The sequence below is a fragment of the Amaranthus tricolor genome, chromosome 7, assembly GCF_026212465.1.
Source record: "Amaranthus tricolor cultivar Red isolate AtriRed21 chromosome 7, ASM2621246v1, whole genome shotgun sequence".
Taxonomy (NCBI): domain Eukaryota; kingdom Viridiplantae; phylum Streptophyta; class Magnoliopsida; order Caryophyllales; family Amaranthaceae; genus Amaranthus; species Amaranthus tricolor.
The window spans coordinates 29,651,245-29,674,119 of NC_080053.1; the positions used below are offsets into that span (position 1 = coordinate 29,651,245).

The window sequence follows — 22,875 nt, forward strand, 5'->3', positions numbered from 1 at the left end:
ATTAAAATTCTAATTGTTAGACATACTTTATATGTGAGAAAAATCTTACATCGCTAAAATAGTGAATTGTAAACTTGTATATAATGCTTGATGGGTATGCAAGCCAATGCTCATTATCCGTGAATTTGTGGGCCCAAGCCCACAGATACCCGTGATTACGTCTACACGAATAGACCCATGAAATGAAGATTATGTGACGAATTATCATGGCCTAACACTCACATTCATGTTTCATGATGAAATCGAGATACATGTGTTCAAAACAGATCCGATAACCTAAAATTTATTTGACCACGTATAGATTTGACCCTACTTCAAATTCTATTTACAGTTATGTAAAAAACAAAATGAATGCGAAACCCGATTTCAAACTGACCCGAAACACTTAACCCGAAATCAACCTAATCATTTGAATAAAATTGGAGTCAAACAAAAGTAGTTGCACGAAATTAAAACCCGTGAAGTGATGACACAACATTACAACAACTAACAAATTAACACGCCCCATTCATTCATTCATTCATATATTAATTGGTGACTTGTATTTTTCATTTACTTGCAGTGGTTTAATTAATTTCCTCGATCCACACACACCAAATTAAACACAAAAACAGACGCAACACAATGAGTAACAACGACGAAACAACGACGACACATCTTTTGGTAGACGAGGAACATCAAAGAGATCAACAAAAATGGGTGGATGAAAAAGAAGCAAAATCTCAAATAATATTCTCGTTGCCAATGATTTTAACCAATGTTTTTTATTATATGATTCCGCTCGTTTCTGTTATGTTTGCTGGTCATCTTGGTCCTTTACAGCTTGCTGCTTCTACTCTTGCTAATTCTTGGGCTACTGTTACTGGTTTTGCTTTTATGGTTAGTTTTTATCACCCCGCATGCCCTACTAAAAATAACACGTTAAATCATGTTTATTTATTATTATATGCTTAATTGGAAGTCATTTGATGATATTCTTGTTTTGTTTTGGACTTGTGGTAAGGAATATTCAGAAGTGAATTATAGGTTATGGTTGAATTTTAATTCTATTTATCAGATGGATGAATGAGATTTGAACTCATATATTTTGACACGTTAGCTCTGATGTCACATTAAAACCAACTAAACCAAAAGCTTAAACTGACTATTAAAGCTCATGATATATTATATATTTTAACATGCATGAATTTGTGTTACAACGTCAAAAAATCAATTCAACCAAAAAATTAAGTTAAGTTAGTGGTTAAGCACTTCAAGCTACAATATATGTTGTACTACTTATATTCTATCATCTAACATGTTAAAAAGTGTACCCAAAGGTGATGATAATATATAAAGAAGGCCTTTAAAGTTTAAATATGAAAAGTATGCACGTAAACTATACATATATACTAACTAATACAAATGTTTGTTATAAAATTTTATTAATTAATATAAATGTTTGTCATAAAATTTATCAAGATCGCACGTGAATATATTTTTTTTTTAGATTAATGAGAAATCATAGTTAAAGTTTGACACTAAAATTAGTAAATTCTACAATTTGAGTAGAACATATAGAAAAAAAGAAAGAGTAATATTAATCTCCATTAACATTTGTCAAATTGTGTATATATATATATTGTAGATTGGGCTAAGTGGAGCATTAGAGACATTATGTGGGCAAGGATATGGTGCAAAACTATATGAAGTTCTAGGGATATATCTCCAAGCATCATGTATTGTTTCAATAATATTCTCCATAATCATATCCATTCTATGGTGGTTTACTGAACCGATTTTAATCCTACTCCATCAACATCCTGATATTTCAAAAGAAAGTGCAATTTATATGAGATTTTTGATACCAGGAATATTTGCATATGGCATTTTACATAACATTTTAAGGTTCCTTCAGACACAATCAGTGGTTTTTCCCTTGGTTTTATTCTCCTTTGTGCCTTTAGTTTTCCATTGTGGGCTTACTTATTTCTTGGTTCATTGTACTACCCTTGGTTTTAAAGGAGCTGCTTTGGGTACTTCCATTTCATTTTGGGTATCTATTTTGATTTTGATGGTTTATGTTAAGTGTAATAATAAGTTTGAACTTACTTGGGGTGGATTATCTATACAAGCATTACATTATGTTTCTGTCAATCTGAAGTTGGCTTTGCCTTCTGCTGCTATGGTTTGGTTAGTATACTTTACTTGTCCATCCTATTGTTATTTCTGTTCTGGGTGTTTGGTTTGACGGAAAATATGCTTTGTGAAAATAAAATTTTTGGAAAATTTATAAATAATACTCTCTTGCTCATTGATTCAAAATACCCGTAATTATTAATGAGCTCTGTATATCCTAAGCAATGAGATACTTAACCCTTAATACTATGCACTTACCAAAACAAAAGAGAACGTGGGTGTTTGGCAAACGACTGATAGCTAATAACTCATTACAGAAGCTGATTTGATTAGCTGATTTTGAACCCGTTGTTATAAGCAGCTTGTACTAAAATAGTTTATTTATAAAATAAGTTGTTTCAACCAGCTAATTTACCAAATATTAGCATCGTTGAATAATTTGACCACTTAACACTCTATTTGTATCAATATAAGCTAAAATTGACCAATAAATTATTTTGCGAAACACTCTTAATTATATTTCAACAAAAAAAAATGTTTTCCCAAACCAAACATCCCTTAAATTTGTGACAAGTGCAACTAAATATAACTGAACAATGTGGTGTTTGTTTTGTTTCACCAGTCTGGAGTACTGGGCTTTTGAGATATTAGTGTTGTTGGCTGGTCTTTTGCCCAATTCAGAAACCACAACTTCTCTCATTGCAATTTGGTAAGAATATTCACTTTCTATTACATTTATTCAAATCATGACTTATATCCACTTTTAATTTGATGGATTTTATTTTTAAATAAAATGGTGTATACCTGATCGGAACTCCTTATTCTCTTTAGATTGAAATCATTTGAATCGTGTCATTAATCATACTTTTTCCTTTAAACAGTGTTAATACAGAAGCGATTGCATACATGTTTACTTACGGATTAAGTGCTGCAGCAAGGTATTAATTAATTAATTAATTAATTATAATTAATCTTTGACTAATCAATATATGTTTTGGAGTTATTATTGATGAAAAAATTTCATAAAAAATGATAGCACAAGAGTTTCAAATGAGCTTGGAGCAGGGAAATCAAATCAAGCAAAGCAAGCAATGAATGTATCACTAAAACTATCAATTCTGCTAGCTGCTCTTGTTCTTCTTGGTCTAAGCTTAGGCCATAACATTTGGGCAGGCTTGTTTAGTGATAGTCACACAATTATCAAATTATATGCTTCCATGACTCCTTTGCTTTGCCTTTCTATATTCTTTGACTCTATCCAAGGCATTTTATCAGGTAATAACCTTTTGGTTGAATTAGTTTTTGACGTATGGTTTTAAAATTTTCATACTTAACAAAATTTGAGTTGGTTTATTGACAATGTCTAAACATTCGACTTGAATTTTTGAATAAAATAAAGAGTTACATTATATCCATGTCTGCGTATCAAGATTTTGACAAGGATACTTGAGATTAAGCGAAAAGTTTTGGCAAAATAAGAATGTTGTCCTTTATTATGACTTTGAAGTTGTGTTGTTTTTCTTGTCATATAATTAGGTGTATGCAGGGGATGTGGTTGGCAACACTTAGCCATGTACATAAATTTGGGTACATTTTACCTCATTGGTATGCCAATTGCATGTTTACTTGCCTTCAAGTATCATTTCTATGCCAAGGTAATTAATTTGGTTAATTCATCAAGCTAATCTACATTTCTCATGTAACAATATTTACCTTAATTAAACAAATTCTTTATTAAAATCATTTTATTGTAAGACAGTTGTAATTTAAAAGAAATCTAAAAAAAAAAGTTTTTCACTACTTAATTATTTTTTTTAAAAAGAACTTTTATTGGGCTGTTTGTATGAACTCATCTCACAATGAAAAAATCTCGTATAAACGCGCTGAATTAATAATATATCCCTTTGATTTTGCTACACAATACAGGAAAAAACTTTCACTTTAAATTCTACAATGTAGCAAAATCAAAGAGATATATACTAAACCCTATTTGATATTATGGTTTCTTGTGGCAAATTAATTGTAGGGTCTTTGGATTGGCTTAGTATGTGGCCTTACTGCTCAATCTGGTTCACTTTTTCTAGTTACTCGTCTACAAAAATGGACAACACTTGGGATGTCTCGTACTCATGACGATGAAACTCTTGTTCTTGTTTGATCATTGTAAGCTAGGAATAGACCATGACAAACAAAACAATTTACTGCAATTAAGATGAAAAAAATGCATCATTTTCAATTGCATATATTGCACAATCTCTGATTATTTAGCTCTATTAGAAACACGCACATTTTTGTGTAGAAATACACTGTCATTGTATTTGACAACTAATGGTTCAATGAACAAATATGAGTGAGATACGAAAATTTAGGAAGCTTTGAATTTTGATTTATTATCGTGATCCTTGTGAATACAGTATACACAACTCGATTTTGATGTTTGTTTAGTGTAATTCTATCAATAAAAGTGATAAAATGCTTTGTAAATCTGAACAGGTTACCAAAGTTAGCATGAAAAAGAAAGTGTACATGTTGTGAATGGTGTAACTTGAGTGCACATTTGATGTGTATATTTATGTGTCTCTTGGGATGGAATCCTATGAGTATGTTAATGTGGGTGTTTAAGTTGGTAACTTAATGTTTATGGTGTTTAATGTGTGATTTAATACTTGGAGTAATCATGGGAGTTATGGGTCTTGATGATGTTTAATGAAGAAGTGTAAAAGTTTTTCTTGAATAATCTTTGCTATGTTTGGTCGAGCAAACACTGTCAGAAGGCACTTTGAAGGTCGCTCGACCGAGCGAGCTCCTGGGTGAGTCGAGCGAACAAACAGAATGTATCCAGTAGCTGTCTGTAGCCCGCTCGACCGAGCGAGCTCTCTGTTCTGGTTGAGCGGTTCCTCTAATGCGCTTAGGATGCTGTTTTTGTCTTTTCAAGTCCTTGGAGCTGTTTCAACTCATTCATTATTCAACATTAAGCATGTATTAAGTGAGTAATTATCATTGAATGTACTTAATACTATAAATAGAGAGCTTTCATACTCATCTAAGACATTATCAAACACAACCCCTAAACCAAACACATAGTCTTTTGTTTTATCTTTTACTCAATTGTAATACTTCATTTGTAAGAGTGTTTTACTCCATTGAAATAATATAAACAAGAAACTACACACCACGGAGGATGCAGCCATCATTGGGTGAACCTCCTTAAATCATTGTGTCATTTTGCAAATTTTATTTTATCAAACGATTGTTAGTTCATTCAAATTGTTATCGTTCATCAAATTTCTTAACATCGTATCAATCTTGGCAAATTATTTCAGTACATGAACAATTAAAAGTAACAAAATGCTTCATGAAACAATGCTTAGATGTGTATAACAAAGCGTGATAAAAAGTGTACATGAACAAGAAACAAAGTATTGAAGATGGAGAAACAAAAGATGAACACACTCATTTTTATTTGTTAAATGAATTTCTGACTAATCTCATTCACAAATTGTATTAATTCACTACAACATAATTTTCTTTTAGTGGGATATATTTAGCAACATTTAATTTAAATGTCACTATTTTAAATTTCTAATAGTGTATATAGTAGATTTTGTGACAATTATTAGACCCTTTAGTAGCATAACAAAAAATCACACTAAAGTTTTTCGCAACATAGGATTTAGTGACATTTCTCACAAATGTTACTATAGACTATAGAAACAATTACATATGTCACTAAAGACCAAATAAAGTATAACTAAATCACTTAATAGTGAAATTTAAAATAAAAACCAACAATTATTATACTAAAAATATAAATCAGTGGCATTTTTCTAATGCCACTAAATCCAATATCGCAAAAAGTTAAATTTATTGTAGTGATTGATCCTTCGATACAAAACATTACAAGAAAGAATTTCTCACTAATCTCGCTCCCGAACCGGAAGAATTTCTAGTGGATATTCACTCAGCAAGCTCTCTTCTTAATTTTTGTGGCTCTCAATCCACTTTAAAATAGTGCTCTAAATCCATAAATGAAGTTTTGATGACTCTGACTTTGACTTAATAGTTAATACTACTCACACGTTACACAATGCACATACATATTATTATAATATTATTTATTTTTACAAACACAAATTGTTAACTATAATAATCAATCAATTATGAAAAACATATTTGTACATAAATTATCCAAACAAAACTAAAACATCAACAATAGCTATATTTAGGCAAGTCTAATTCTTTAAATATATGTGAAAATAAAAACAATACAACCATAATTGTACGAAAATTACGTTAAAATGCACATCATAAATGACAAGAAAAGTTTTTTTTTTTTTTTTAAAAAAAACCAAACACCCTTAAAAAAGAATTATCTATAATTACCACTTCTCTCTCTTTTTCAATTTTTTTTGCATTTTTGTTTAAGAAATATATCCTTTTAATTTGGAGATTAACTAAGTTAATCATCTTTTTGCATGGCTTCAAAATTATGGATATTTGTTCTTATGGCTGTGGTGATGGTTTCTAATTCGATGTCGTTGGATGAATCGACATGGGGAATATCTCCATTGTTGATTGATGGTGATGGAGATTTTCCCATGATTCGTACATGTAATGGAAGTGTAGGAGATTGTATAGGTGATGAGGACGAAGAAGACTCTGAATTTGGTCGTCGTCAGTTGGCTCGTAGGAGAAGGTATTATGTTTGATGTCTTTTATTCTACGTACGTGCATGGCACATAATAGCGGCGGACCAAAAAATTTTTTTGATAGGGTCTCATAATCAAATAAATGTGTATATTAATATAAATTTTTATTTCTTTTTACAAATTTTAAAATTATTTTAGAATAATAATGGAGTCGCAGACCTACCATGTCATAAGATAGGTCTACCACCGCTCATACATGTAATTTCGTTTGTAGCAATCTTGAATGTGGATTTACACTTTTTGATTCTTATAGATTTATCTTTCTTATTTTTACCTCTAATTCTAAATAAGACTAATATAAATATAAAATAAGATATAAGATAGTTATATATATCATCTCATATGTGGGTAATACAACACCTCTCAACAACAAATCGGGCTCTGATACCATATTCGAATTTAGAAAATGAGTCTGGGCAACCCAAACAAGGAAGAGAAAACGTGAACCACAAAGAAACTCAAAGAAAGTTCAATACTTAAACCAATTTGTAGTAGGAGGAGTTACTCCTCAAGTGTATAAAATGGTATATCTATCGTTTTATCTAATACAGGACAACTCACATATGGATAATAATGAATACTTAAACAATAGTATTTAAAAAACAAAGTTTTTATGTAGTGTCTCATATAAATATATGTGCATGGATATATGTAGGTACATAAGCTATGATGCATTGAAGAAGAACAATGTACCATGCAACAGGAGAGGGCGATCTTACTACAATTGCAACTCAAATGCTAGGGCAAACCCTTACAATAGAGGTTGCACTTACATCACCCATTGCGCCAGGAACCTCGGCTAATTTTCTCCTTTACTAATGTAATAACTTGTTATACCACATGATTTGTACGTTATAATTATGACTTTTTTACCTTTTATTGTATGTTTTAATATATTCTATTCTATATGTTTTAATTTCCTCTTTTTACAATATTGATATGTTATTTTGTACTCTTATGTACCAAGAATGAAAAACATTTATATATTTGGACATTTTTCTCTCGTTGCTTGGAAATACTGCGTATACCGAGTGCATAATAAATATGATGTACATATTATTAATCTCTTTTTTCATTAAAAATACTTAATTGAGGGTTTAGGAACCATATTTTATTTGCGTTCTTCAAAATTGAGCTTATCTGCTTGTAATTGTGTTTATGATTACTATTGGTGATTTCATTTGTTTATAGATTTATGTATTTCCTTAAGGGTGTTCCATTGTTATCAAACTACTCATAGTAATGATAATGAATATAACAAAATTAATGACACAACTATAGATATACTCCCTCCTATTCATGGAGAATGCGATATTTGGATTTTGCATCAAAACCAAGAAGGGGTGGGGGACCACTTAAAAGTAAGTGAAAAATACTCTTTTTCCATAAAGGACATTCATATTTATGTGTTATTGTGTTGTTGTAGTAAGAGTAAAAGGGTAAAAAAAAATAACAAAAATAAAAATGAGACATTTTCAGTGAATTGGTCCAATAAGAAAATGTCTTATTCTCTATGAATAGCAGGGAGTATAAAAATTGAGAGATCATCAATAAATATTACCTCAATCACAATTCACACACATGACTCATAAGTTATTGTATAAAACAATCTTAACATTATATGTATTTTATATATGAATTAAATAGTCAAATTAACTACAAATTATAAAAATATAAATTGAATATTTTGAGGATGTCTCAACGTGAGCACCCACTCAAAAAAATAGTTGATATAGTTTATTGAAATTACAGTAATAATTGATAGAATTTTCGGATTAACCAAATCGATTTTCGAGTTAATTTTAATTGGGATCAAATATTAAGTTGTAGTCAAGATGCCTTCCCTAGAGTTTGTCCTCGTTATTCACACAAGACACACCCTAACTTTCTTGGAACCACATGTGCCTCAGCCCCAAGCCTAAGAGGAATAATACATAGTCCTTAATTTCAATGGAGCATTTTTTTTAACAAAGAAAATAAATAAATAAATAACACAAATTTTTATTTGAGATTGTCTTTATAAAAGACGCGTTTCAAATGGGTCGGTCCATTATTAATAAAAGACAATTACTAGATTAATGCACGTTGTGTAATTCTATTTGAAATTGGTGTCATAACCTATTGAAGTTAGTATTATAACATATTAGAGTTAGGTATTATAACCTATTAAAGTTATTATCTCCAAATAGGTTATAATACTAACTTTCATAAGTTATAACACCAAATCTAAATACTAATTTTGATAGGTTATAATACCAACTTTAATAAATTATAACACCAACTTCAATAGGTTATAACACAAACTACAAATAGAGTCAAACGCGCGTCGTCAATTTTTAAATTTTTTTTTGTATTGTTGAGCCTGAAAATCTTTGAAGAGAGGCCCTTGGAAATTTGTTGATCATCACAAGATTTTATATTTTCAAATAGTAAACAATAATAAATCAAAAACCTCGTTGAAAAACTGAAAAATCAACTGATTCCTCCTTCTAGTGGGTGGTTTTATATAAGGATTAGGAGAAATTAACAATGGCGCTTGCATCAGCCGCAGCTGTAGCATCATTACTCCCATCAAACGGCCTGAAAATGGCGTCTACGACAACCCAAGCATACCTAGAAAGCAAGCCGGTTCAAGAAGCAAAGTCTTTAATCACTGAACTTTGTCGTCAATTTTATCATCTTGGTTGGGTTGGTGGTACTGGTGGCAGCATTACTATCAAAGTTCATGATGATTCCATTCCTAAACCCGAGCAACTCATTATCATGTCTCCTTCTGGTTTGATTTCGTACTCTTTTTTTCTGAGAATGTTTTGTTTTCTTTGTTTTATTGATTCATTCGTGTGATTTTGTGATTTGGGTTGGATTTTTGATTCATCAAATGATATGGTTTAGGTTTTGCAACTGTCGGGTTGATCAAATTGGGTAATTTTTGATTTGGGTACTATTTTTTTTTGGTCTAGATGTTAGTGGTTAATGTTGTGCAAATGTTTGATTGTAGTTTGAACTATGAAAATTTTATGCTTTGAATTTTTTATGCCTTTTGTGCTTCAATTAATTCTCAATTTTGCTTGTTCTTCAAATTTATGATGTGGGTACTCTTTGTTTTAGTTCAGATGTTGGTGTTTAGTGTTGTGCAAGTGTTTGATTGTAGAAGTATGAAAGCTTTAGGGTTTTTGTTTTTGTGCTTCAATCAATGGTGAATTCTGCTTGTTCTTCCAATTTTTTTTACTTTTTTTTTGTTAGGAATCAATTCATGATGTGGGTACGCTATGTTTTTATTTAGATAGTAGTCATAGTCAACAACCCAGTATCTATTGCTTCATGCTTTGTTTTTTGTGTTCGATACTTCGACCAATGGTCAATTCAGCTTGTTCTTCCTTTTTTGTTAGGAATCAATTTTTTAGTTTTGTAGAGATTTTGTTGTGTTGCTTGTGATCAGTTTTAGTTTGTGTTTGTGAATAGGAGTCCAGAAGGAAAGAATGCTTCCAGAGGATATGTATATACTTTCTTCAGACGGGTCCATAATTTGGACGCCCAGTCCCAAACCTTACCCCCATAAGGCACCTAAATGTTCCGATTGTGCTCCTTTGTTTATGAAGGTAATCTGTTCCCTATATCATTGAGTTCATGATATGGTTTGTACTTAGACGAGTTAGATTTGTTTTAAGGTTTTAGTTTTTTGGCTGCCGATGTACTCTTCATAAAACAACTAGAGATTTGCTGCTTCAGTCTATTCGAATTTTCAGAGTCCGGAGCATTTGAGTTATAATTGAGTGTGAAAAGCTTTCTATTGTCTTTTCATTGCTATAGTATTTGGTTAGTAATTATGTGGCTGGTCTTACCATGACTAGTTGGAGCATCTATTCTTCCGAACGGTTCATCTTGTAAATACCTAGAAGGCTAGAAAAACAGTTAGGCAAAAGCTAACGATGATATTGTTGTGCTCGAGAGTTGTACTTTATGCTACAAGTGAATTCTTCTGTTGGAACTTTATTTTGATATTCAAATGTAACAAATGAGAAAAATCTTATGATGTAAAGCCTCTGCCCATTGCAGGCATACCATATGCGTAATGCTGGAGCTGTCATACACAGCCATGGGATGGAAAGTTGCTTAGTAACCATGATGAATCCTACATCAAAAGAATTTCGGGTTAGTTTTTCCACTTATTGATGTACAACATTTCTGCATCTACTTTGATAGTTTTTCAATCTTTTCAATGATTTCCTTTCTCTTTAGTATTGCCAGTGGTGTATAAGATAACAGTGATGAAAGGTTGACTATAACTGTTTATTCATTTGTGTAGTTTAACGGCCACAAGAACTCGGAAAATGACCTAGATATTCTGCAATCAATAGTCATTTACTCTAGTACTTTTGTGATATTATAGGCCTTTCGAGGGATGAGTGGATCAGAATTTCTGGGACGCATTTAAATGAGCACCATATAGTATTTTCTTTAAAGTTTATATGACTTGTTAGCTTTTTAGCGGCTTTTTTGGTAGGAAATATAATTTATGGTTATAGAAATATTTTTATGTTTAAATTTGTAAAAAAGTCCCATGTCATTGTCTACGGTGATGCTTGATTGTGCAAAAATGCGGCTAACCATCAAGATCACTATAACACCACAACTATGTGGTAACTGGAGTGATGCTGTTATCGTAACGCCTAATATCAGCCGAAACATGAGATATCCTTCAAAACAGCCCCTAAAGCGGTATTTTTACCCCTTTATAACGCGGGAAATATCGGTTTTGAGTTTTTTTTGAAAACCTTACAACACGGCCTATGCGATGCGGTGCAGCCTTCTTTTTTCACTATGGCTTGCACACACCAAAATATTTTTTTCCTTCACAAATTGTAATTATCATTGATTACTACTTTAGAGGTGATGTTGACTATTGAGTGTAGTAGAAATTAATGAAGACAAAAACATCTTCCGGGATGGAGGACCATTACGATGCACATTAGTTTGAAGAATCAGTTATTCTTTCTAGTTAAAAGATTTGATATAGATAGTTTCTGATGGTGGCTTGTGTATGGAGACTACAGAAACATGTTATGCCCCCTTTTGATCACATGCTCTTAGATGTTGACTTTATCTTCTTATCTACTTGAAATTACGGTGAAACCTGGTCAAGGTGACTATAGTACTTGCATGATATTTTAATCATATGGAACTTGAAAGTGTTTTTTCCAAGAGTGTCCTCTGTATATTCTCTTTTTTATTTCATTTCATTTCTTATACATGTTTCATTTCCAATAGACACTGATTCTTCTATCTGTTGCCTGGTTGTTGAGCTATTTTTCGGATTGTAACTTATGAAAATTTACTTTTGTGGTTAAACCTCTTACTTTTTTTTTAAATTTTTATTTTGATAGATCACCCATATGGAAATGATCAAAGGTATTCAAGGGCATGGCTATTATGATGAGCTTGTTGTTCCAATCATAGAAAATTCTGCTCATGAGCGAGATCTCACAGACGCGCTAGCTGCTGCTGTAAGTTACAATGATCACTGCTAACAAAAAATTGGGACGGTGGATAATTTATTTTTAATTTACAGCTTTTGAATGGCGGTCAAATGGATCAAACTGGTATAGTATTCCTGTCAGATTTACGCCCTTCTGTGAGGCCTACTAAAAAAACATTTGTTTTACCTTTTAATAATTATACACTTTCTCTCACTTTGGAAAAGAGAATATTGACCCTTTTAGTGTATAGTGTAAGTAACTTTAAAATTGAACTCTAGGCTGCATAATCTGCAAATATGGTTCTTAATCAGTCAAATATCATTCAATTTCAGATTGAAGCATATCCCAACGCTACAGCTGTACTTGTTCGAAACCATGGAATCTATGTATGGGGCGACTCTTGGATTAGTGCCAAGACCCAGGTTAGGTTTCTGGCGGACTTATTATCTCCAATTTGATCTATAACTGTTGTATAACAACTCTTTGTTTTTTTACTCTAAAGTATTTTGCCTCTAATTTTCAAGTACAAATATCATAGCTCTTACAAAGTAGATGATGGAAACTGTTATGAATGGTAGTGTGTGACTTGAGTGCACATTAAAGGATTGAATTCATGAGTGTGACTCTTGGATGGTGGTAACTAAATGGGTGTAATTATGTGTGGAGTATTCATGGTGAATTATGTGTGTTAATGAAGATTAATGAAGAAGAAGAATGGTCTTGGTTAATGAAAGCACGATCATAATTCTGACAGTAGGATCTGTATGGTCGCTCGACCTGTCCGCTCGACTGAGCGAGCTCCGCTCGACCGAGCAAGTCTCTTTATTTGGTCGAGCAGTCAGACAGAATGTATCCAGAAGGTGCCTGCTTCTCGCTCGACCGAGCCGCTCGACCCGAGTGAGCTCTTTGTTCAGTCGAGCAGTCTCTCTGATATGCGTGGGATGCTGTTTTTTGACCTTCCAAGTTCCTAGAGTTATTTCATAGTATTCATTATTCAATATTAACTATGTATTTATGTGAGCCATTCATCTTCATGTATCTAGTACTATAAATAGGGCTCTCATACTCACACATCAAATACATAAAACACAACCCCTAAGCCAAACACATAGCCTTTCTTGTTTGTTATCTCTATCTCAACTGTAATTCTTCATATTGAAGTGTTGTTTGTATTTTTTTTTGATAGAATATAAACAGAAACTACACACCACGGAGGACGTAGCCATCATTGGGTGAACCTCCTTAAATCTTTGTGTCCTTTTTTTTAGTTACATTGTCAAACTTTGTTTGTTCGTTGTTGTTTGTTCTTAGCATCGTAACGTTATTGGCGATCATTTTTCAATTGGTATTAGAGCCAAGTTGTTTTTGCGGTGTTTTAAGAAATTATTACTTGAAAATCATGACTACAATGAAGCTCGACATTGATAAGTTTGATAGGAATGTAAACTTTGGCTTATGGCAAGTCAAAATGAGAGCCATTTTGATTCAAAATGGTGTGCACAAGGCCATTGATGGTGTAGATAATATGCCGGAAGGAACGACCACATCGAGATGGGAAGAGATAGACACTAAGGCATTATCGGCAATTCAATTATGCCTTTCCAATGATGTTCTAAGAGAGTTTGTTAAAGAAATAACAACCAAGAGTATATGGGAGAAATTGGAATCACTCTATATGGCCAAGAGTGTTACCAATAGGCTACTCTTGAAGAGTAGACTCTACGACTTACGCTTGGAGGAAGGTAAACCTTTAAAACCTCACTTAGATGAGTTTTGTTCCATTGTTATGGATTTACAAAACATTGATGTCAAGCTTGATGATGAAGACTTGGCAATTTACCTTTTATGTTCTTTACCCCCCCTCTTATAGAAATTTTAGAGAAACTCTACTTTATGGTAGAGATAATTTGAGTAGTGATGATGTAAAGAGTGCCTTAACACAAAGGGACCTCATTGATACACAATTGTCACAAAAGTCACCAAGCAATGCCAGTGATGGTTTGTTTGTAAGGGGGAGGTCACAAGAGAAAGGTTCCACTAGTGGGAGTGGAAACAAGGGTAAAGGGAGGTCCAAGTCCGTGAGGCCAAATAAAAATAAAACTTGTAACTATTGCAAGCTTAAGGGCCACATCAAGAAGGATTGTTGGAAGTTAAAGAAAAAGCTTGAGGAAGAGGCTAGGGAAGGAACTAGCAATGCTAATGCTAGTTATGTGAATGATAGTGATGATGGTGATGTTTTAGTTGCCACACATGGGTACAAAGATAATGATGAGTGGATTCTTGATTCGGGGTGCACATTCCACATGACTCCCAACAAAACTTTCTTCCAAACTTATGAAAGTGTTGATGGGGGAAACGTTACCATGGGAAACAACACTACATGTAAGGTTGTTGGGATTGGGAGCATTAGAATAAAAATGTTTGATGGGATTGTGAGGACCTTAACCGATGTGAGGTATGTCCCGGGGTTGAAAAAGAATCTATTATCTTTGGGTACTCTTGATAAAATCGGGTGTAAAATCACTTGTGAAGGTGGAGTTATGAAGGTTGCCAAGGGCTCACTAGTGGTGATGAAGGGGAAGTTGAATGGGAGTTTGTATGCTCTTCAAGGTTCAACCATTCTTGGCTCGGCAAATGTATCCACAAGCACAATGTCCGATCAAGACACCAAACTTTGGCATTTGAGGCTTGGTCACATGGGCGAAAGAGGTATGTTTGAACTCTCTAAACAAGGTTTATTTGATGGGAAGAAATTTGGGAACCTTGGTTTTTGTGAACATTGTGTTTATGGGAAACACAAGAGAGTTAGTTTTAAACCCGCCATTCACAACACTAAGGGAATTTTAGATTATGTCCATTCCGATTTGTGGGGGCCTTCTCGAATGCCCTCCCTTAATGGAAGAAGATGATTGAAAAGAAAACCGGTAGGAGCATCAAGACCTTAAGAACCGACAATGGTCTTGAATTTGTTGATAGTAAATTTCTCAAATATTGTTCTAATGAAGGTATTGTTAGACATAGAACTTGTGCAGGATGTCCTCAACAAAATGGTGTAGCGGAGAGGATGAATAAAACATTGTTAGAAAGGGCTAGATGCATGCTAAAACAAGTTAATTTGGGGAAGCAATTTTGGGCCGAAGCGGTGGCTACGGCATGTTATTTGATCAACCGTTCACCTAATACCGCCTTGAAGTTCAAGTCGCCACAAGAGGTGTGGTACAACACTCCAGTAAACTATTCTAGTCTTAGGATCTTTGGTTGTCCAGCTTATATTCATGTAAATGAGGGTAAGTTAGAACCAAGGGCTAGAAAAGGCATTTTTGTGGGATATGGAGTGGGTGTAAAAGTTGTGGGATATGGAGTGGGTGTAAAAGGGTATAGGGTATGGTGTAATGATTCAAAGAAAATAATTGTTTCTAGAGACGTTTTTGATGAAAATAGTATGCTTGTATCTAATGTTGAAAAACCTTTTGATAATGATGTAAATAATGATGCACAAGTGGAGGTTGAATCTTCCAATATTGATGATGAGAAAGAAGATGATGTTCAACAAAGGTCTCCTCCTTTGTCCACAACTAGGCAAAGAAGGAAGATCGTGGCTCCAAGGAGGTATATTGAAGAGTGTGATTATGTTGTTTACGCTCTCAACATTGCTAGCGAAGTCGAAGGGTTGAATGAACCAAGTACGTACAAGGAGGCTATGGCCTCAAATGACTCAAGCAAGTGGTTGATTGCTATGAAGCAAGAGATGGAATCTCTTGCAGAGAATGGAACTTGGGATATCGTTGTTGCACCAAAGAAAAAGAAGATTGTGGGGTGCAAGTGGATATTCAAGAGGAAGGAGGGTCTTTCTAGTGATATTCCTCCCATCTACAAAGCAAGGGTAGTTGCAAAGGGATACTCTCAAATTGAGGGTGTTGATTTTCATGAGGTTTTCTCACCGGTGATGAAACACTCTTCTATAAGGGCATTGCTTGCTTTGGTGGCGATGGAGGATTTGGAATTACATCAATTGGATGTAAAGACGGCTTTTTCTTCACGGTGAGCTTGAAGAAGAAATATATATGAAACAACCGGAAGGTTTTGAGGTAGCCGGTAAGGAGAATCATGTGTGTAGATTAAAGAGGTCATTGTATGGGTTGAAGCAATCTCCAAGGCAATGGTACAAAAGGTTTGATTCCTTTATGATTTCACATGATTTTATTAGAAGTTCTTATGATAGTTGTGTCTATTTTAAGAAGTTTGAAGATGGTTCTTTATTATATTTGCTCTTATATGTTGATGACATGCTTGTAGCATGTAGTTCTTTGTTTAAGGTGGAGAACTTGAAAGAGTTGCTTGCAAGTGAATTTGATATGAAAGATCTTGGTGAAGCCAAGAAGATTCTTGGGATGGAGATTTTGAGAGATCGGGCTAAGGGTGTCTTATACCTTAGTCAAAGGAAGTACATTGAGAAAGTTGTGCAACGTTTCTCTATGGATGATGCTAAAGGTGTGTCTACTCCTCTTGCTTCACATTTCAAATTGTCCAAGAATTTGTGTCCACAAACAAAGGCGGAAGAAGAGCAAATGGTAAGAATTCCATATACTAGTGTCGTTGGTAGCGTTATGTATGCTATGGTATGTTCTAGGCCCGACATTGCTCATGCGGTGAGTTTGGTGAGTAGATATATGTCTAATCCGGGGAAGGGACATTGGGCACTAAAATGGTTATTGAGGTATTTGAAAGATACTTCAAATGTTTGTCTCATGTATGGGAAAAATTCAAGTGAGCTAACCGGGTTTTGTGACTCGGATTATGGTGGTGATCTAGATAATAGAAAGTCCACGAGTGGGTTTGTGTTTACTTTGGGTGGTTCGACGATTAGTTGGCAATCATCTTTGCAAGATGTGGTTGCACTTTCTACAACCGAAGCGGAGTACATAGCCGTGGCCGAGTCATTCAAGGAAGCAAAATGGCTTAAAGGTCTTGTTGGTGAAATATGCAATAAGGTGTGTGAAGTAAGTGTGCATTGTGATAGTCAAAGTGCAATTCATTTGGCTAGGAATCAAAACACATTTCATAGAAGGTCCAAGCACATTGATATTAAGTATAACTTTATCCGGGATGAAGTTGAGCACAAAAGGGTGTTATTGAAGAAGATTGACACTACGGAAAATCCGGCCGACATGATGACAAAGTCATTACCTACTACCAAGTTTGAATTATGTGTTGACTTGGTAGGTTTAGCTCCTTGCTTGATATAATGCCCTCTTGGGCATTTTGAGGTGTGTATGTTTTTATGAAGTGGATTGATGAATGTTTTGACTTGGGTGAACTCAAGTCAAGGTGGATATTGTTATGAATGGTAGTGTGTGACTTGAGTGCACATTAAAGGATTGAATTCATGAGTGTGACTCTTGGATGGTGGTAACTAAATGGGTGTAATTATGTGTGGAGTATTCATGGTGAATTATGTGTGTTAATGAAGATTAATGAAGAAGAAGAAGGGTCTTGGTTAATGAAAGCACGATCAGAATTCTGACAGTAGGATCTGTATGGTCGCTCGACCTGTCCGCTCGACCGAGCGAGCTCTCCGCTCGACCGAGCAAGTCTCTTTGTTTGGTCGAGCAGTCAGACAGAATGTATCCAGAAGGTGCATGCTTCTCGCTCGACCCGAGCGAGCTCTCTGTTCAGTCGAGCAGTCTCTCTGATATGCGTGGGATGCTGTTTTTTGACCTTCCAAGTTCTCAGAGTTATTTCATAGTATTCATTATTCAATATTAACTATGTATTTATGTGAGCCATTCATCTTCATGTATCTAGTACTATAAATAGGGCTCTCATACTCACACATCAAATACATAAAACACAACCCCTAAGCCAAACACATAGCCTTTCTTGTTTGTTATCTCTATCTCAACTGTAATTCTTCATATTGAAGTGTTGTTTGTATTTTTTTTGATAGAATATAAACAGAAACTACACACCACGGAGGACGTAGCCATCATTGGGTGAACCTCCTTAAATCTTTGTGTCCTTTTTTTTAGTTACATTGTCAAACTTTGTTTGTTCGTTGTTGTTTGTTCTTAGCATCGTAACGTTATTGGCGATCATTTTTTCAGAAACCATAGATACTTTGAAGTGGTGGCGTGACTCCTGAGTTCCATCTGTAGCCTTATTTCTTGTTTGGACTAGAATGATTTGGTATCTTGCGCGTTCGTGCCTGTTAGAATAATACAACTCCAAAATTTGTCATTAACTAAAAAGATATTGTTCTTATTGAGTTTTATTGTAAAAAGACCAACTTTGCCATCTTTATGTGATATATTGGATATAAGGGTATTATGAGTATTTTAATATGAGTAGTTAGTTAGAGAAATCAGTATAAATAAAGGATGTGGAAGTAGAGAAAGACATCAGATATTTTGTATACACATTTAATGAGTTTTATACTCATGTTTTGGGAGAGTGTAAGCCTCTTGAAAACTTGTGTATCTTGTTTCCTCCTATCATATCAATAAACTCTACAATTTCATTTTAGTCTCATTTATATTTCTGTATTCTTCTAATATTCACAACAATGGCAGAATCAGTCTTTTATGTGACACTACTAGGAGTTTCAAAGATGCTAAATATGTTGGGACTCTTTGTCATAAATATTAATCAAGGAGTCGATAATATAGTATGAATCATGACTGATAATGCAAGCAAATTCAGCAGCACAAAGCCTGAAATTTTTTTGAACAACATTACTCTAAGTTTTGCAGTTTTTTTCAGTCCATTGCTCCATACGCAATACAAATGCAAATCATATAATAATGCTAGCCAAAATGTGTTTCACCCAGCCTGGTTTGTACTGTTTGCGCTGCTAAAGCTAATTTCAGGGTTTGCTGAGCTTTTGACGTTGGAATTTATTTCACATGCCTCTTGGTGTATCATTTTTTTGATGCACTTTTGCAACTTTTGATATATATTACTACATCCTAATCAAGTCGAACATGAGCATTAACAAATTTTACTCCCATAGGTCTCTATTACTGCTGCCGAAAGTGATGGGTATGATTCTCGAGATTCAAGAAGTTTCATTTCCACTCAATTTTAACAACTGGAATAAGGAATATTGAACCCTAAGAAAATATTTCTGTATGTGGAATATAGCTGGCCATAGCACAGTCATATTCATATCGAGATGTTTTTTTTTTTACGCAACACTTTATGTTTGCCTCATAAAAGCGAAAATATGTTATTTCTTTTGCTCTTTTTTCAAGATTTATCGTGATTAATTAGTTCCTATTCTTGGTGGATATCATTGAGTTTTCTGTTTCTCAACTTTCGTTTATATTGTGAACTTTCCAGGCTGAATGTTACCACTATTTATTTGATGCTGCACTCAAACTCTATCAAATGGGTCTGGACTGGTCAACTCCTACTCATGGCCCTATTAAGACCATTCAAGGAATTCCGAGAAGTGGTGAAAGCAGAGCTGTATCTGCTAAGGCTGGGATTTCTACTCCCGGGGAGTCGGTGCAAGTAAGATATATGATCATTTTCTGTCGTAAAAAAAGTTTGTAACTGTTTATTTTGCATTGAGTAACTTAAGATCTGATTTGATAAATATGTAATTTTGATGTGTAGATAGGAGGAAGTGGTTGATTTAGTAGGCTCATTTTTTTTCCTTGTTCAATTTCTTTATGCAGCGTTGCGTTGTTCTTGACATTGAAGGAACCACGACGCCAATATCTTTTGTTACTGATGTTCTGTTTCCATATGCTCGTGTCAATGTTGGTAGACATTTAAGCTCTACTTACGATACTGAAGAAACACAAGATGATATTAAGCTACTGCGTGCTCAAGTAAGACCACACTTTCTCTTCTTAATATACGGTGTCAGTGATACATTGCTCAAGTTGCTACGTCATTTCTTATTGTCTGGATCACTATCAAGTGTCAATGTGAAAATATGATGCAACCTGATGTTGCTGTAATTTGTTTGTAATCATCATCAAGAACTCTATTTTTTATAGTAAGGGAGGTCATTGTTCGAGGATTCTTTTTGCTGCATGTTTCATTACTACATGATTCTTTTTTCAGATTCAAGAGGATCTTGACAGTGGTGTTCTTGGTGCTGTTCCCGTTCCTTCCGCTGATGAGGGTAGAGAGGAGGTCATTGCGGCTTTGGTTGCTAACATAGAAGCTATGATCCAAGCTGACCGGAAAATTACTGCATTGAAGCAGCTGCAGGTGAGTAGATGAAAAATAATCTAACATCTTTAGCTGCTGCCTGACTACTGATGATAGCTTTTCACACAGGGTCATATATGGAGAACAGGATTCCAAAATAATGAACTTGAGGGTGTAGTCTTTGAGGATGTACCAGAAGCTTTGGAGAGATGGCATGCTTCAGGCATAAAAGTTGGTTCTTTCTATTCATTATGTTTCTTGTTCTACGCATCTTATGTCAGGGCCTTTACATTCGGATGACGTTTACTACTAAGGGTCTAATGGAAACAACCTCTTTGTTATCACTAACAGGGTTAAGGTTGTGAACATCGGACTCCGCAAACCCTTTGGGAGCCATTTAATGGCATTGATGTAATGAAATGTTATTGAATAAATCGTTATCATTTTACCGTCTGTCAAAATCGAGACTTCGTTATAAACTATACTGGATCGGCTTTCACTTGTTAGTTCTTCACAAGGAAACATCTTTTATGCACAACTAGAACTCATGACTAGAAATAGATGTCTTTCTGTTGGTTATGCTTGTAAACAATGTTACTGTATGTGTTGGTCTGATCTAGAGGTGCTCATTCGGGTCATCGGGTTGATTTCGAATCAAGTGTTTAGGGTTGGTTCAAAATCGGTTTTGTGTCCTCATTGGTTTTTATATATTTGTAAATTCATTTTTACGTCGGGTCAAATTGGTTCGGTTTCAAGGTCGGATGAATTTCGGTTCATCGGGTCTGTTTTGAACACCTTTAGTGTGATTCATGCATCTCGATGTTTTGCACTTGTGACAAGGAACTTCTATTTATTCATCTCGATGCTTTTGCTCTAGGTTTATATCTACTCCAGCGGCAGTCGACTTGCACAAAGGCTTATTTTTGGAAACACCAAATATGGTGATCTGAGGAAATATTTGTCCGGGTTTTTCGATACAGCAGTTGGGTGAGTTCTAATGTTTTTGTAACTGAATTATGCCAAGCTTACGGCTGGTGAAATTCCATTTAAGTAAGTTTCGTGGATGGGAAATGTTTTTCATATTTCCGGGAGTTAGTTATTTAGACCCACTTCAAACGTTTTTAGCTTTCGTGAAGTATCATCAATGTAATCGCAAAACTTCCTTTATCTGTACTTTGTGTTCTTATGTTACAGAAACAAGCGAGAAACACGCAGTTATGTAGAGATATCTCAGTCACTGGGGGTAGATGATCCGTCTGAGATACTATTCGTAACGGATGTGTATCAGGAAGCCACGGCTGCAAAAGCAGCTGGTAATTGCTCGTACTTCAGATTTCTAAATTCTGTGTCATCTTATGCTTTTCGGTTTTTTCCTAAATTCTGTTCAAAACTTATCGTCTCAGGGCTTGACGTAATAGTTTCAGTGCGGCCTGGAAACGGACCTCTTCCGGAGAATCATGGTTTCAAGACAGTGAATTCATTTTCAGAAATATAATGCTTCAACTTCTGTGATCTTGTGCTTCCGAAACTGTCAGTCTCCTTTTACAATAATATGTGCTACTAATCTCATTGTACTTCCATCTCGTTTAAAACTCGAACGAGGATGAGAATCAGTGAGAATGCATCCGACTACGAAAGTTGCATTATGCATGCTATACTAATCTATCTTAGCTTTAGCCAAAGCATCAATGTCAAATTCGCGTCTACATTTTTTCTCGTCCTTGAGAATTCAATACTTGAGTAAATAACATATTTTGTCATGTGTGTTGCATTTTGGATGATTAAGGGTTGATTAGAACTCTAGGTAGGATATACAGGGTGATGAAAACAGCCTATTATTACATAATTCGTAGCCCTTGTGATTTTGTTTGTGTAGTTGTGTGGATGGTAATAAAAGTGAGACAAAATGTGGACAAAAATTAAAGAAATTAGTGGTATAATTTCCATAAAATTAAACCGTCATATATAGAAGAGCATGGACCGTGGCCCATGGGTATAGAATAGCCCATCGTGAAGACCAAAATAAGAACACAAAAACTTGAACGAGACCGTCGCAAGTTAAGACGAAGTGTGGGCCGCCCATTTCATGCGCGTGTAACAACATTTTAATTTTTTGGGCATTTTTCAATTTTGACCTTAAAGGTATCAAATTTGAAAATTGATACCTTTAAGATCAAAATGGAAAAATGCTCAAAAAATGAAAAAAATACCCAAGTTATTACACGCGCGAATTGAGCCGGCCCAAATTAACGGTCTTATTATGAGGCCGTCTCGTTTAAGATCAGCTGAAATAAGAATGAGATTTCAATCGTTAAAATACAAAATGATAAATCATTTGCAATAAAAGTTTTAATGGATTTTTGACTTATATGTATATATGTATTATGAAAACATAAGTATATAACATT

At 34.4% G+C, this 22,875-nt stretch overlaps 3 protein-coding genes across 5 annotated transcripts; all 3 read left to right on the plus strand.

Moving 5' to 3' along the window:
- Window positions 1–368: 368 nt before the first annotated feature.
- On the plus strand, window positions 369–4,490 carry LOC130817985 (protein DETOXIFICATION 18-like). Of its 2 annotated transcripts, none has more exons than XM_057683994.1 (7): window positions 369–879; window positions 1,628–2,172; window positions 2,741–2,827; window positions 3,000–3,056; window positions 3,155–3,393; window positions 3,655–3,773; window positions 4,145–4,490. In XM_057683994.1, the coding sequence occupies exons 1-7, from the start codon at window positions 625–627 to the stop codon at window positions 4,274–4,276; spliced, it is 1,434 nt and encodes a 477-aa protein (XP_057539977.1). In that variant the 5' UTR covers window positions 369–624; the 3' UTR covers window positions 4,277–4,490. The 2 variants fall into 2 exon arrangements, with proteins under 2 accessions (XP_057539977.1, XP_057539978.1); XM_057683995.1 differs by having other exon boundaries at window positions 4,203–4,490.
- A 2,001-nt stretch (window positions 4,491–6,491) lies between these two features.
- Window positions 6,492–7,829, plus strand: LOC130818015 (protein RALF-like 4). The gene is made up of 2 exons (XM_057684033.1): window positions 6,492–6,814; window positions 7,483–7,829. The coding sequence occupies exons 1-2, from the start codon at window positions 6,594–6,596 to the stop codon at window positions 7,628–7,630; spliced, it is 369 nt and encodes a 122-aa protein (XP_057540016.1). The 5' UTR covers window positions 6,492–6,593; the 3' UTR covers window positions 7,631–7,829.
- A 1,209-nt stretch (window positions 7,830–9,038) lies between these two features.
- Window positions 9,039–22,313, plus strand: LOC130817593 (probable bifunctional methylthioribulose-1-phosphate dehydratase/enolase-phosphatase E1 1). Of its 2 annotated transcripts, none has more exons than XM_057683389.1 (12): window positions 9,039–9,603; window positions 10,290–10,426; window positions 10,884–10,979; window positions 12,212–12,331; window positions 12,637–12,726; window positions 19,643–19,816; window positions 19,984–20,139; window positions 20,378–20,527; window positions 20,585–20,698; window positions 21,345–21,454; window positions 21,662–21,780; window positions 21,871–22,313. In XM_057683389.1, exons 1-12 carry the CDS (start codon window positions 9,357–9,359, stop codon window positions 21,960–21,962), a joined length of 1,605 nt encoding a protein of 534 aa, XP_057539372.1. In that variant the 5' UTR covers window positions 9,039–9,356; the 3' UTR covers window positions 21,963–22,313. The 2 variants fall into 2 exon arrangements, with proteins under 2 accessions (XP_057539372.1, XP_057539373.1); XM_057683390.1 differs by having other exon boundaries at window positions 20,597–20,698.
- Window positions 22,314–22,875: the final 562 nt, after the last annotated feature.

What these genes read in the sequence shown, in the direction of transcription:
- LOC130817985 (XM_057683994.1), top strand. Translation starts at nt 625, where the DNA reads ATGAGTAACAACGACGAAACAACGACGACACATCTTTTGGTAGACGAG. An exon ending in GGATTAAGTGCTGCAGCAAG is followed by an intron (nt 3,057 to 3,154) that starts GTATTAATTAAT and finishes AAAAAATGATAG; the next exon opens with CACAAGAGTTTCAAATGAGC. An exon ending in AGTATCATTTCTATGCCAAG is followed by an intron (nt 3,774 to 4,144) that starts GTAATTAATTTG and finishes AATTAATTGTAG; the next exon opens with GGTCTTTGGATTGGCTTAGT.
- LOC130818015 (XM_057684033.1), top strand. Translation starts at nt 6,594, where the DNA reads ATGGCTTCAAAATTATGGATATTTGTTCTTATGGCTGTGGTGATGGTT. An exon ending in CAGTTGGCTCGTAGGAGAAG is followed by an intron (nt 6,815 to 7,482) that starts GTATTATGTTTG and finishes GGATATATGTAG; the next exon opens with GTACATAAGCTATGATGCAT.
- LOC130817593 (XM_057683389.1), top strand. Translation starts at nt 9,357, where the DNA reads ATGGCGCTTGCATCAGCCGCAGCTGTAGCATCATTACTCCCATCAAAC. An exon ending in CTGCATTGAAGCAGCTGCAG is followed by an intron (nt 20,528 to 20,584) that starts GTGAGTAGATGA and finishes TACTGATGATAG; the next exon opens with CTTTTCACACAGGGTCATAT. An exon ending in CACGGCTGCAAAAGCAGCTG is followed by an intron (nt 21,781 to 21,870) that starts GTAATTGCTCGT and finishes TTATCGTCTCAG; the next exon opens with GGCTTGACGTAATAGTTTCA.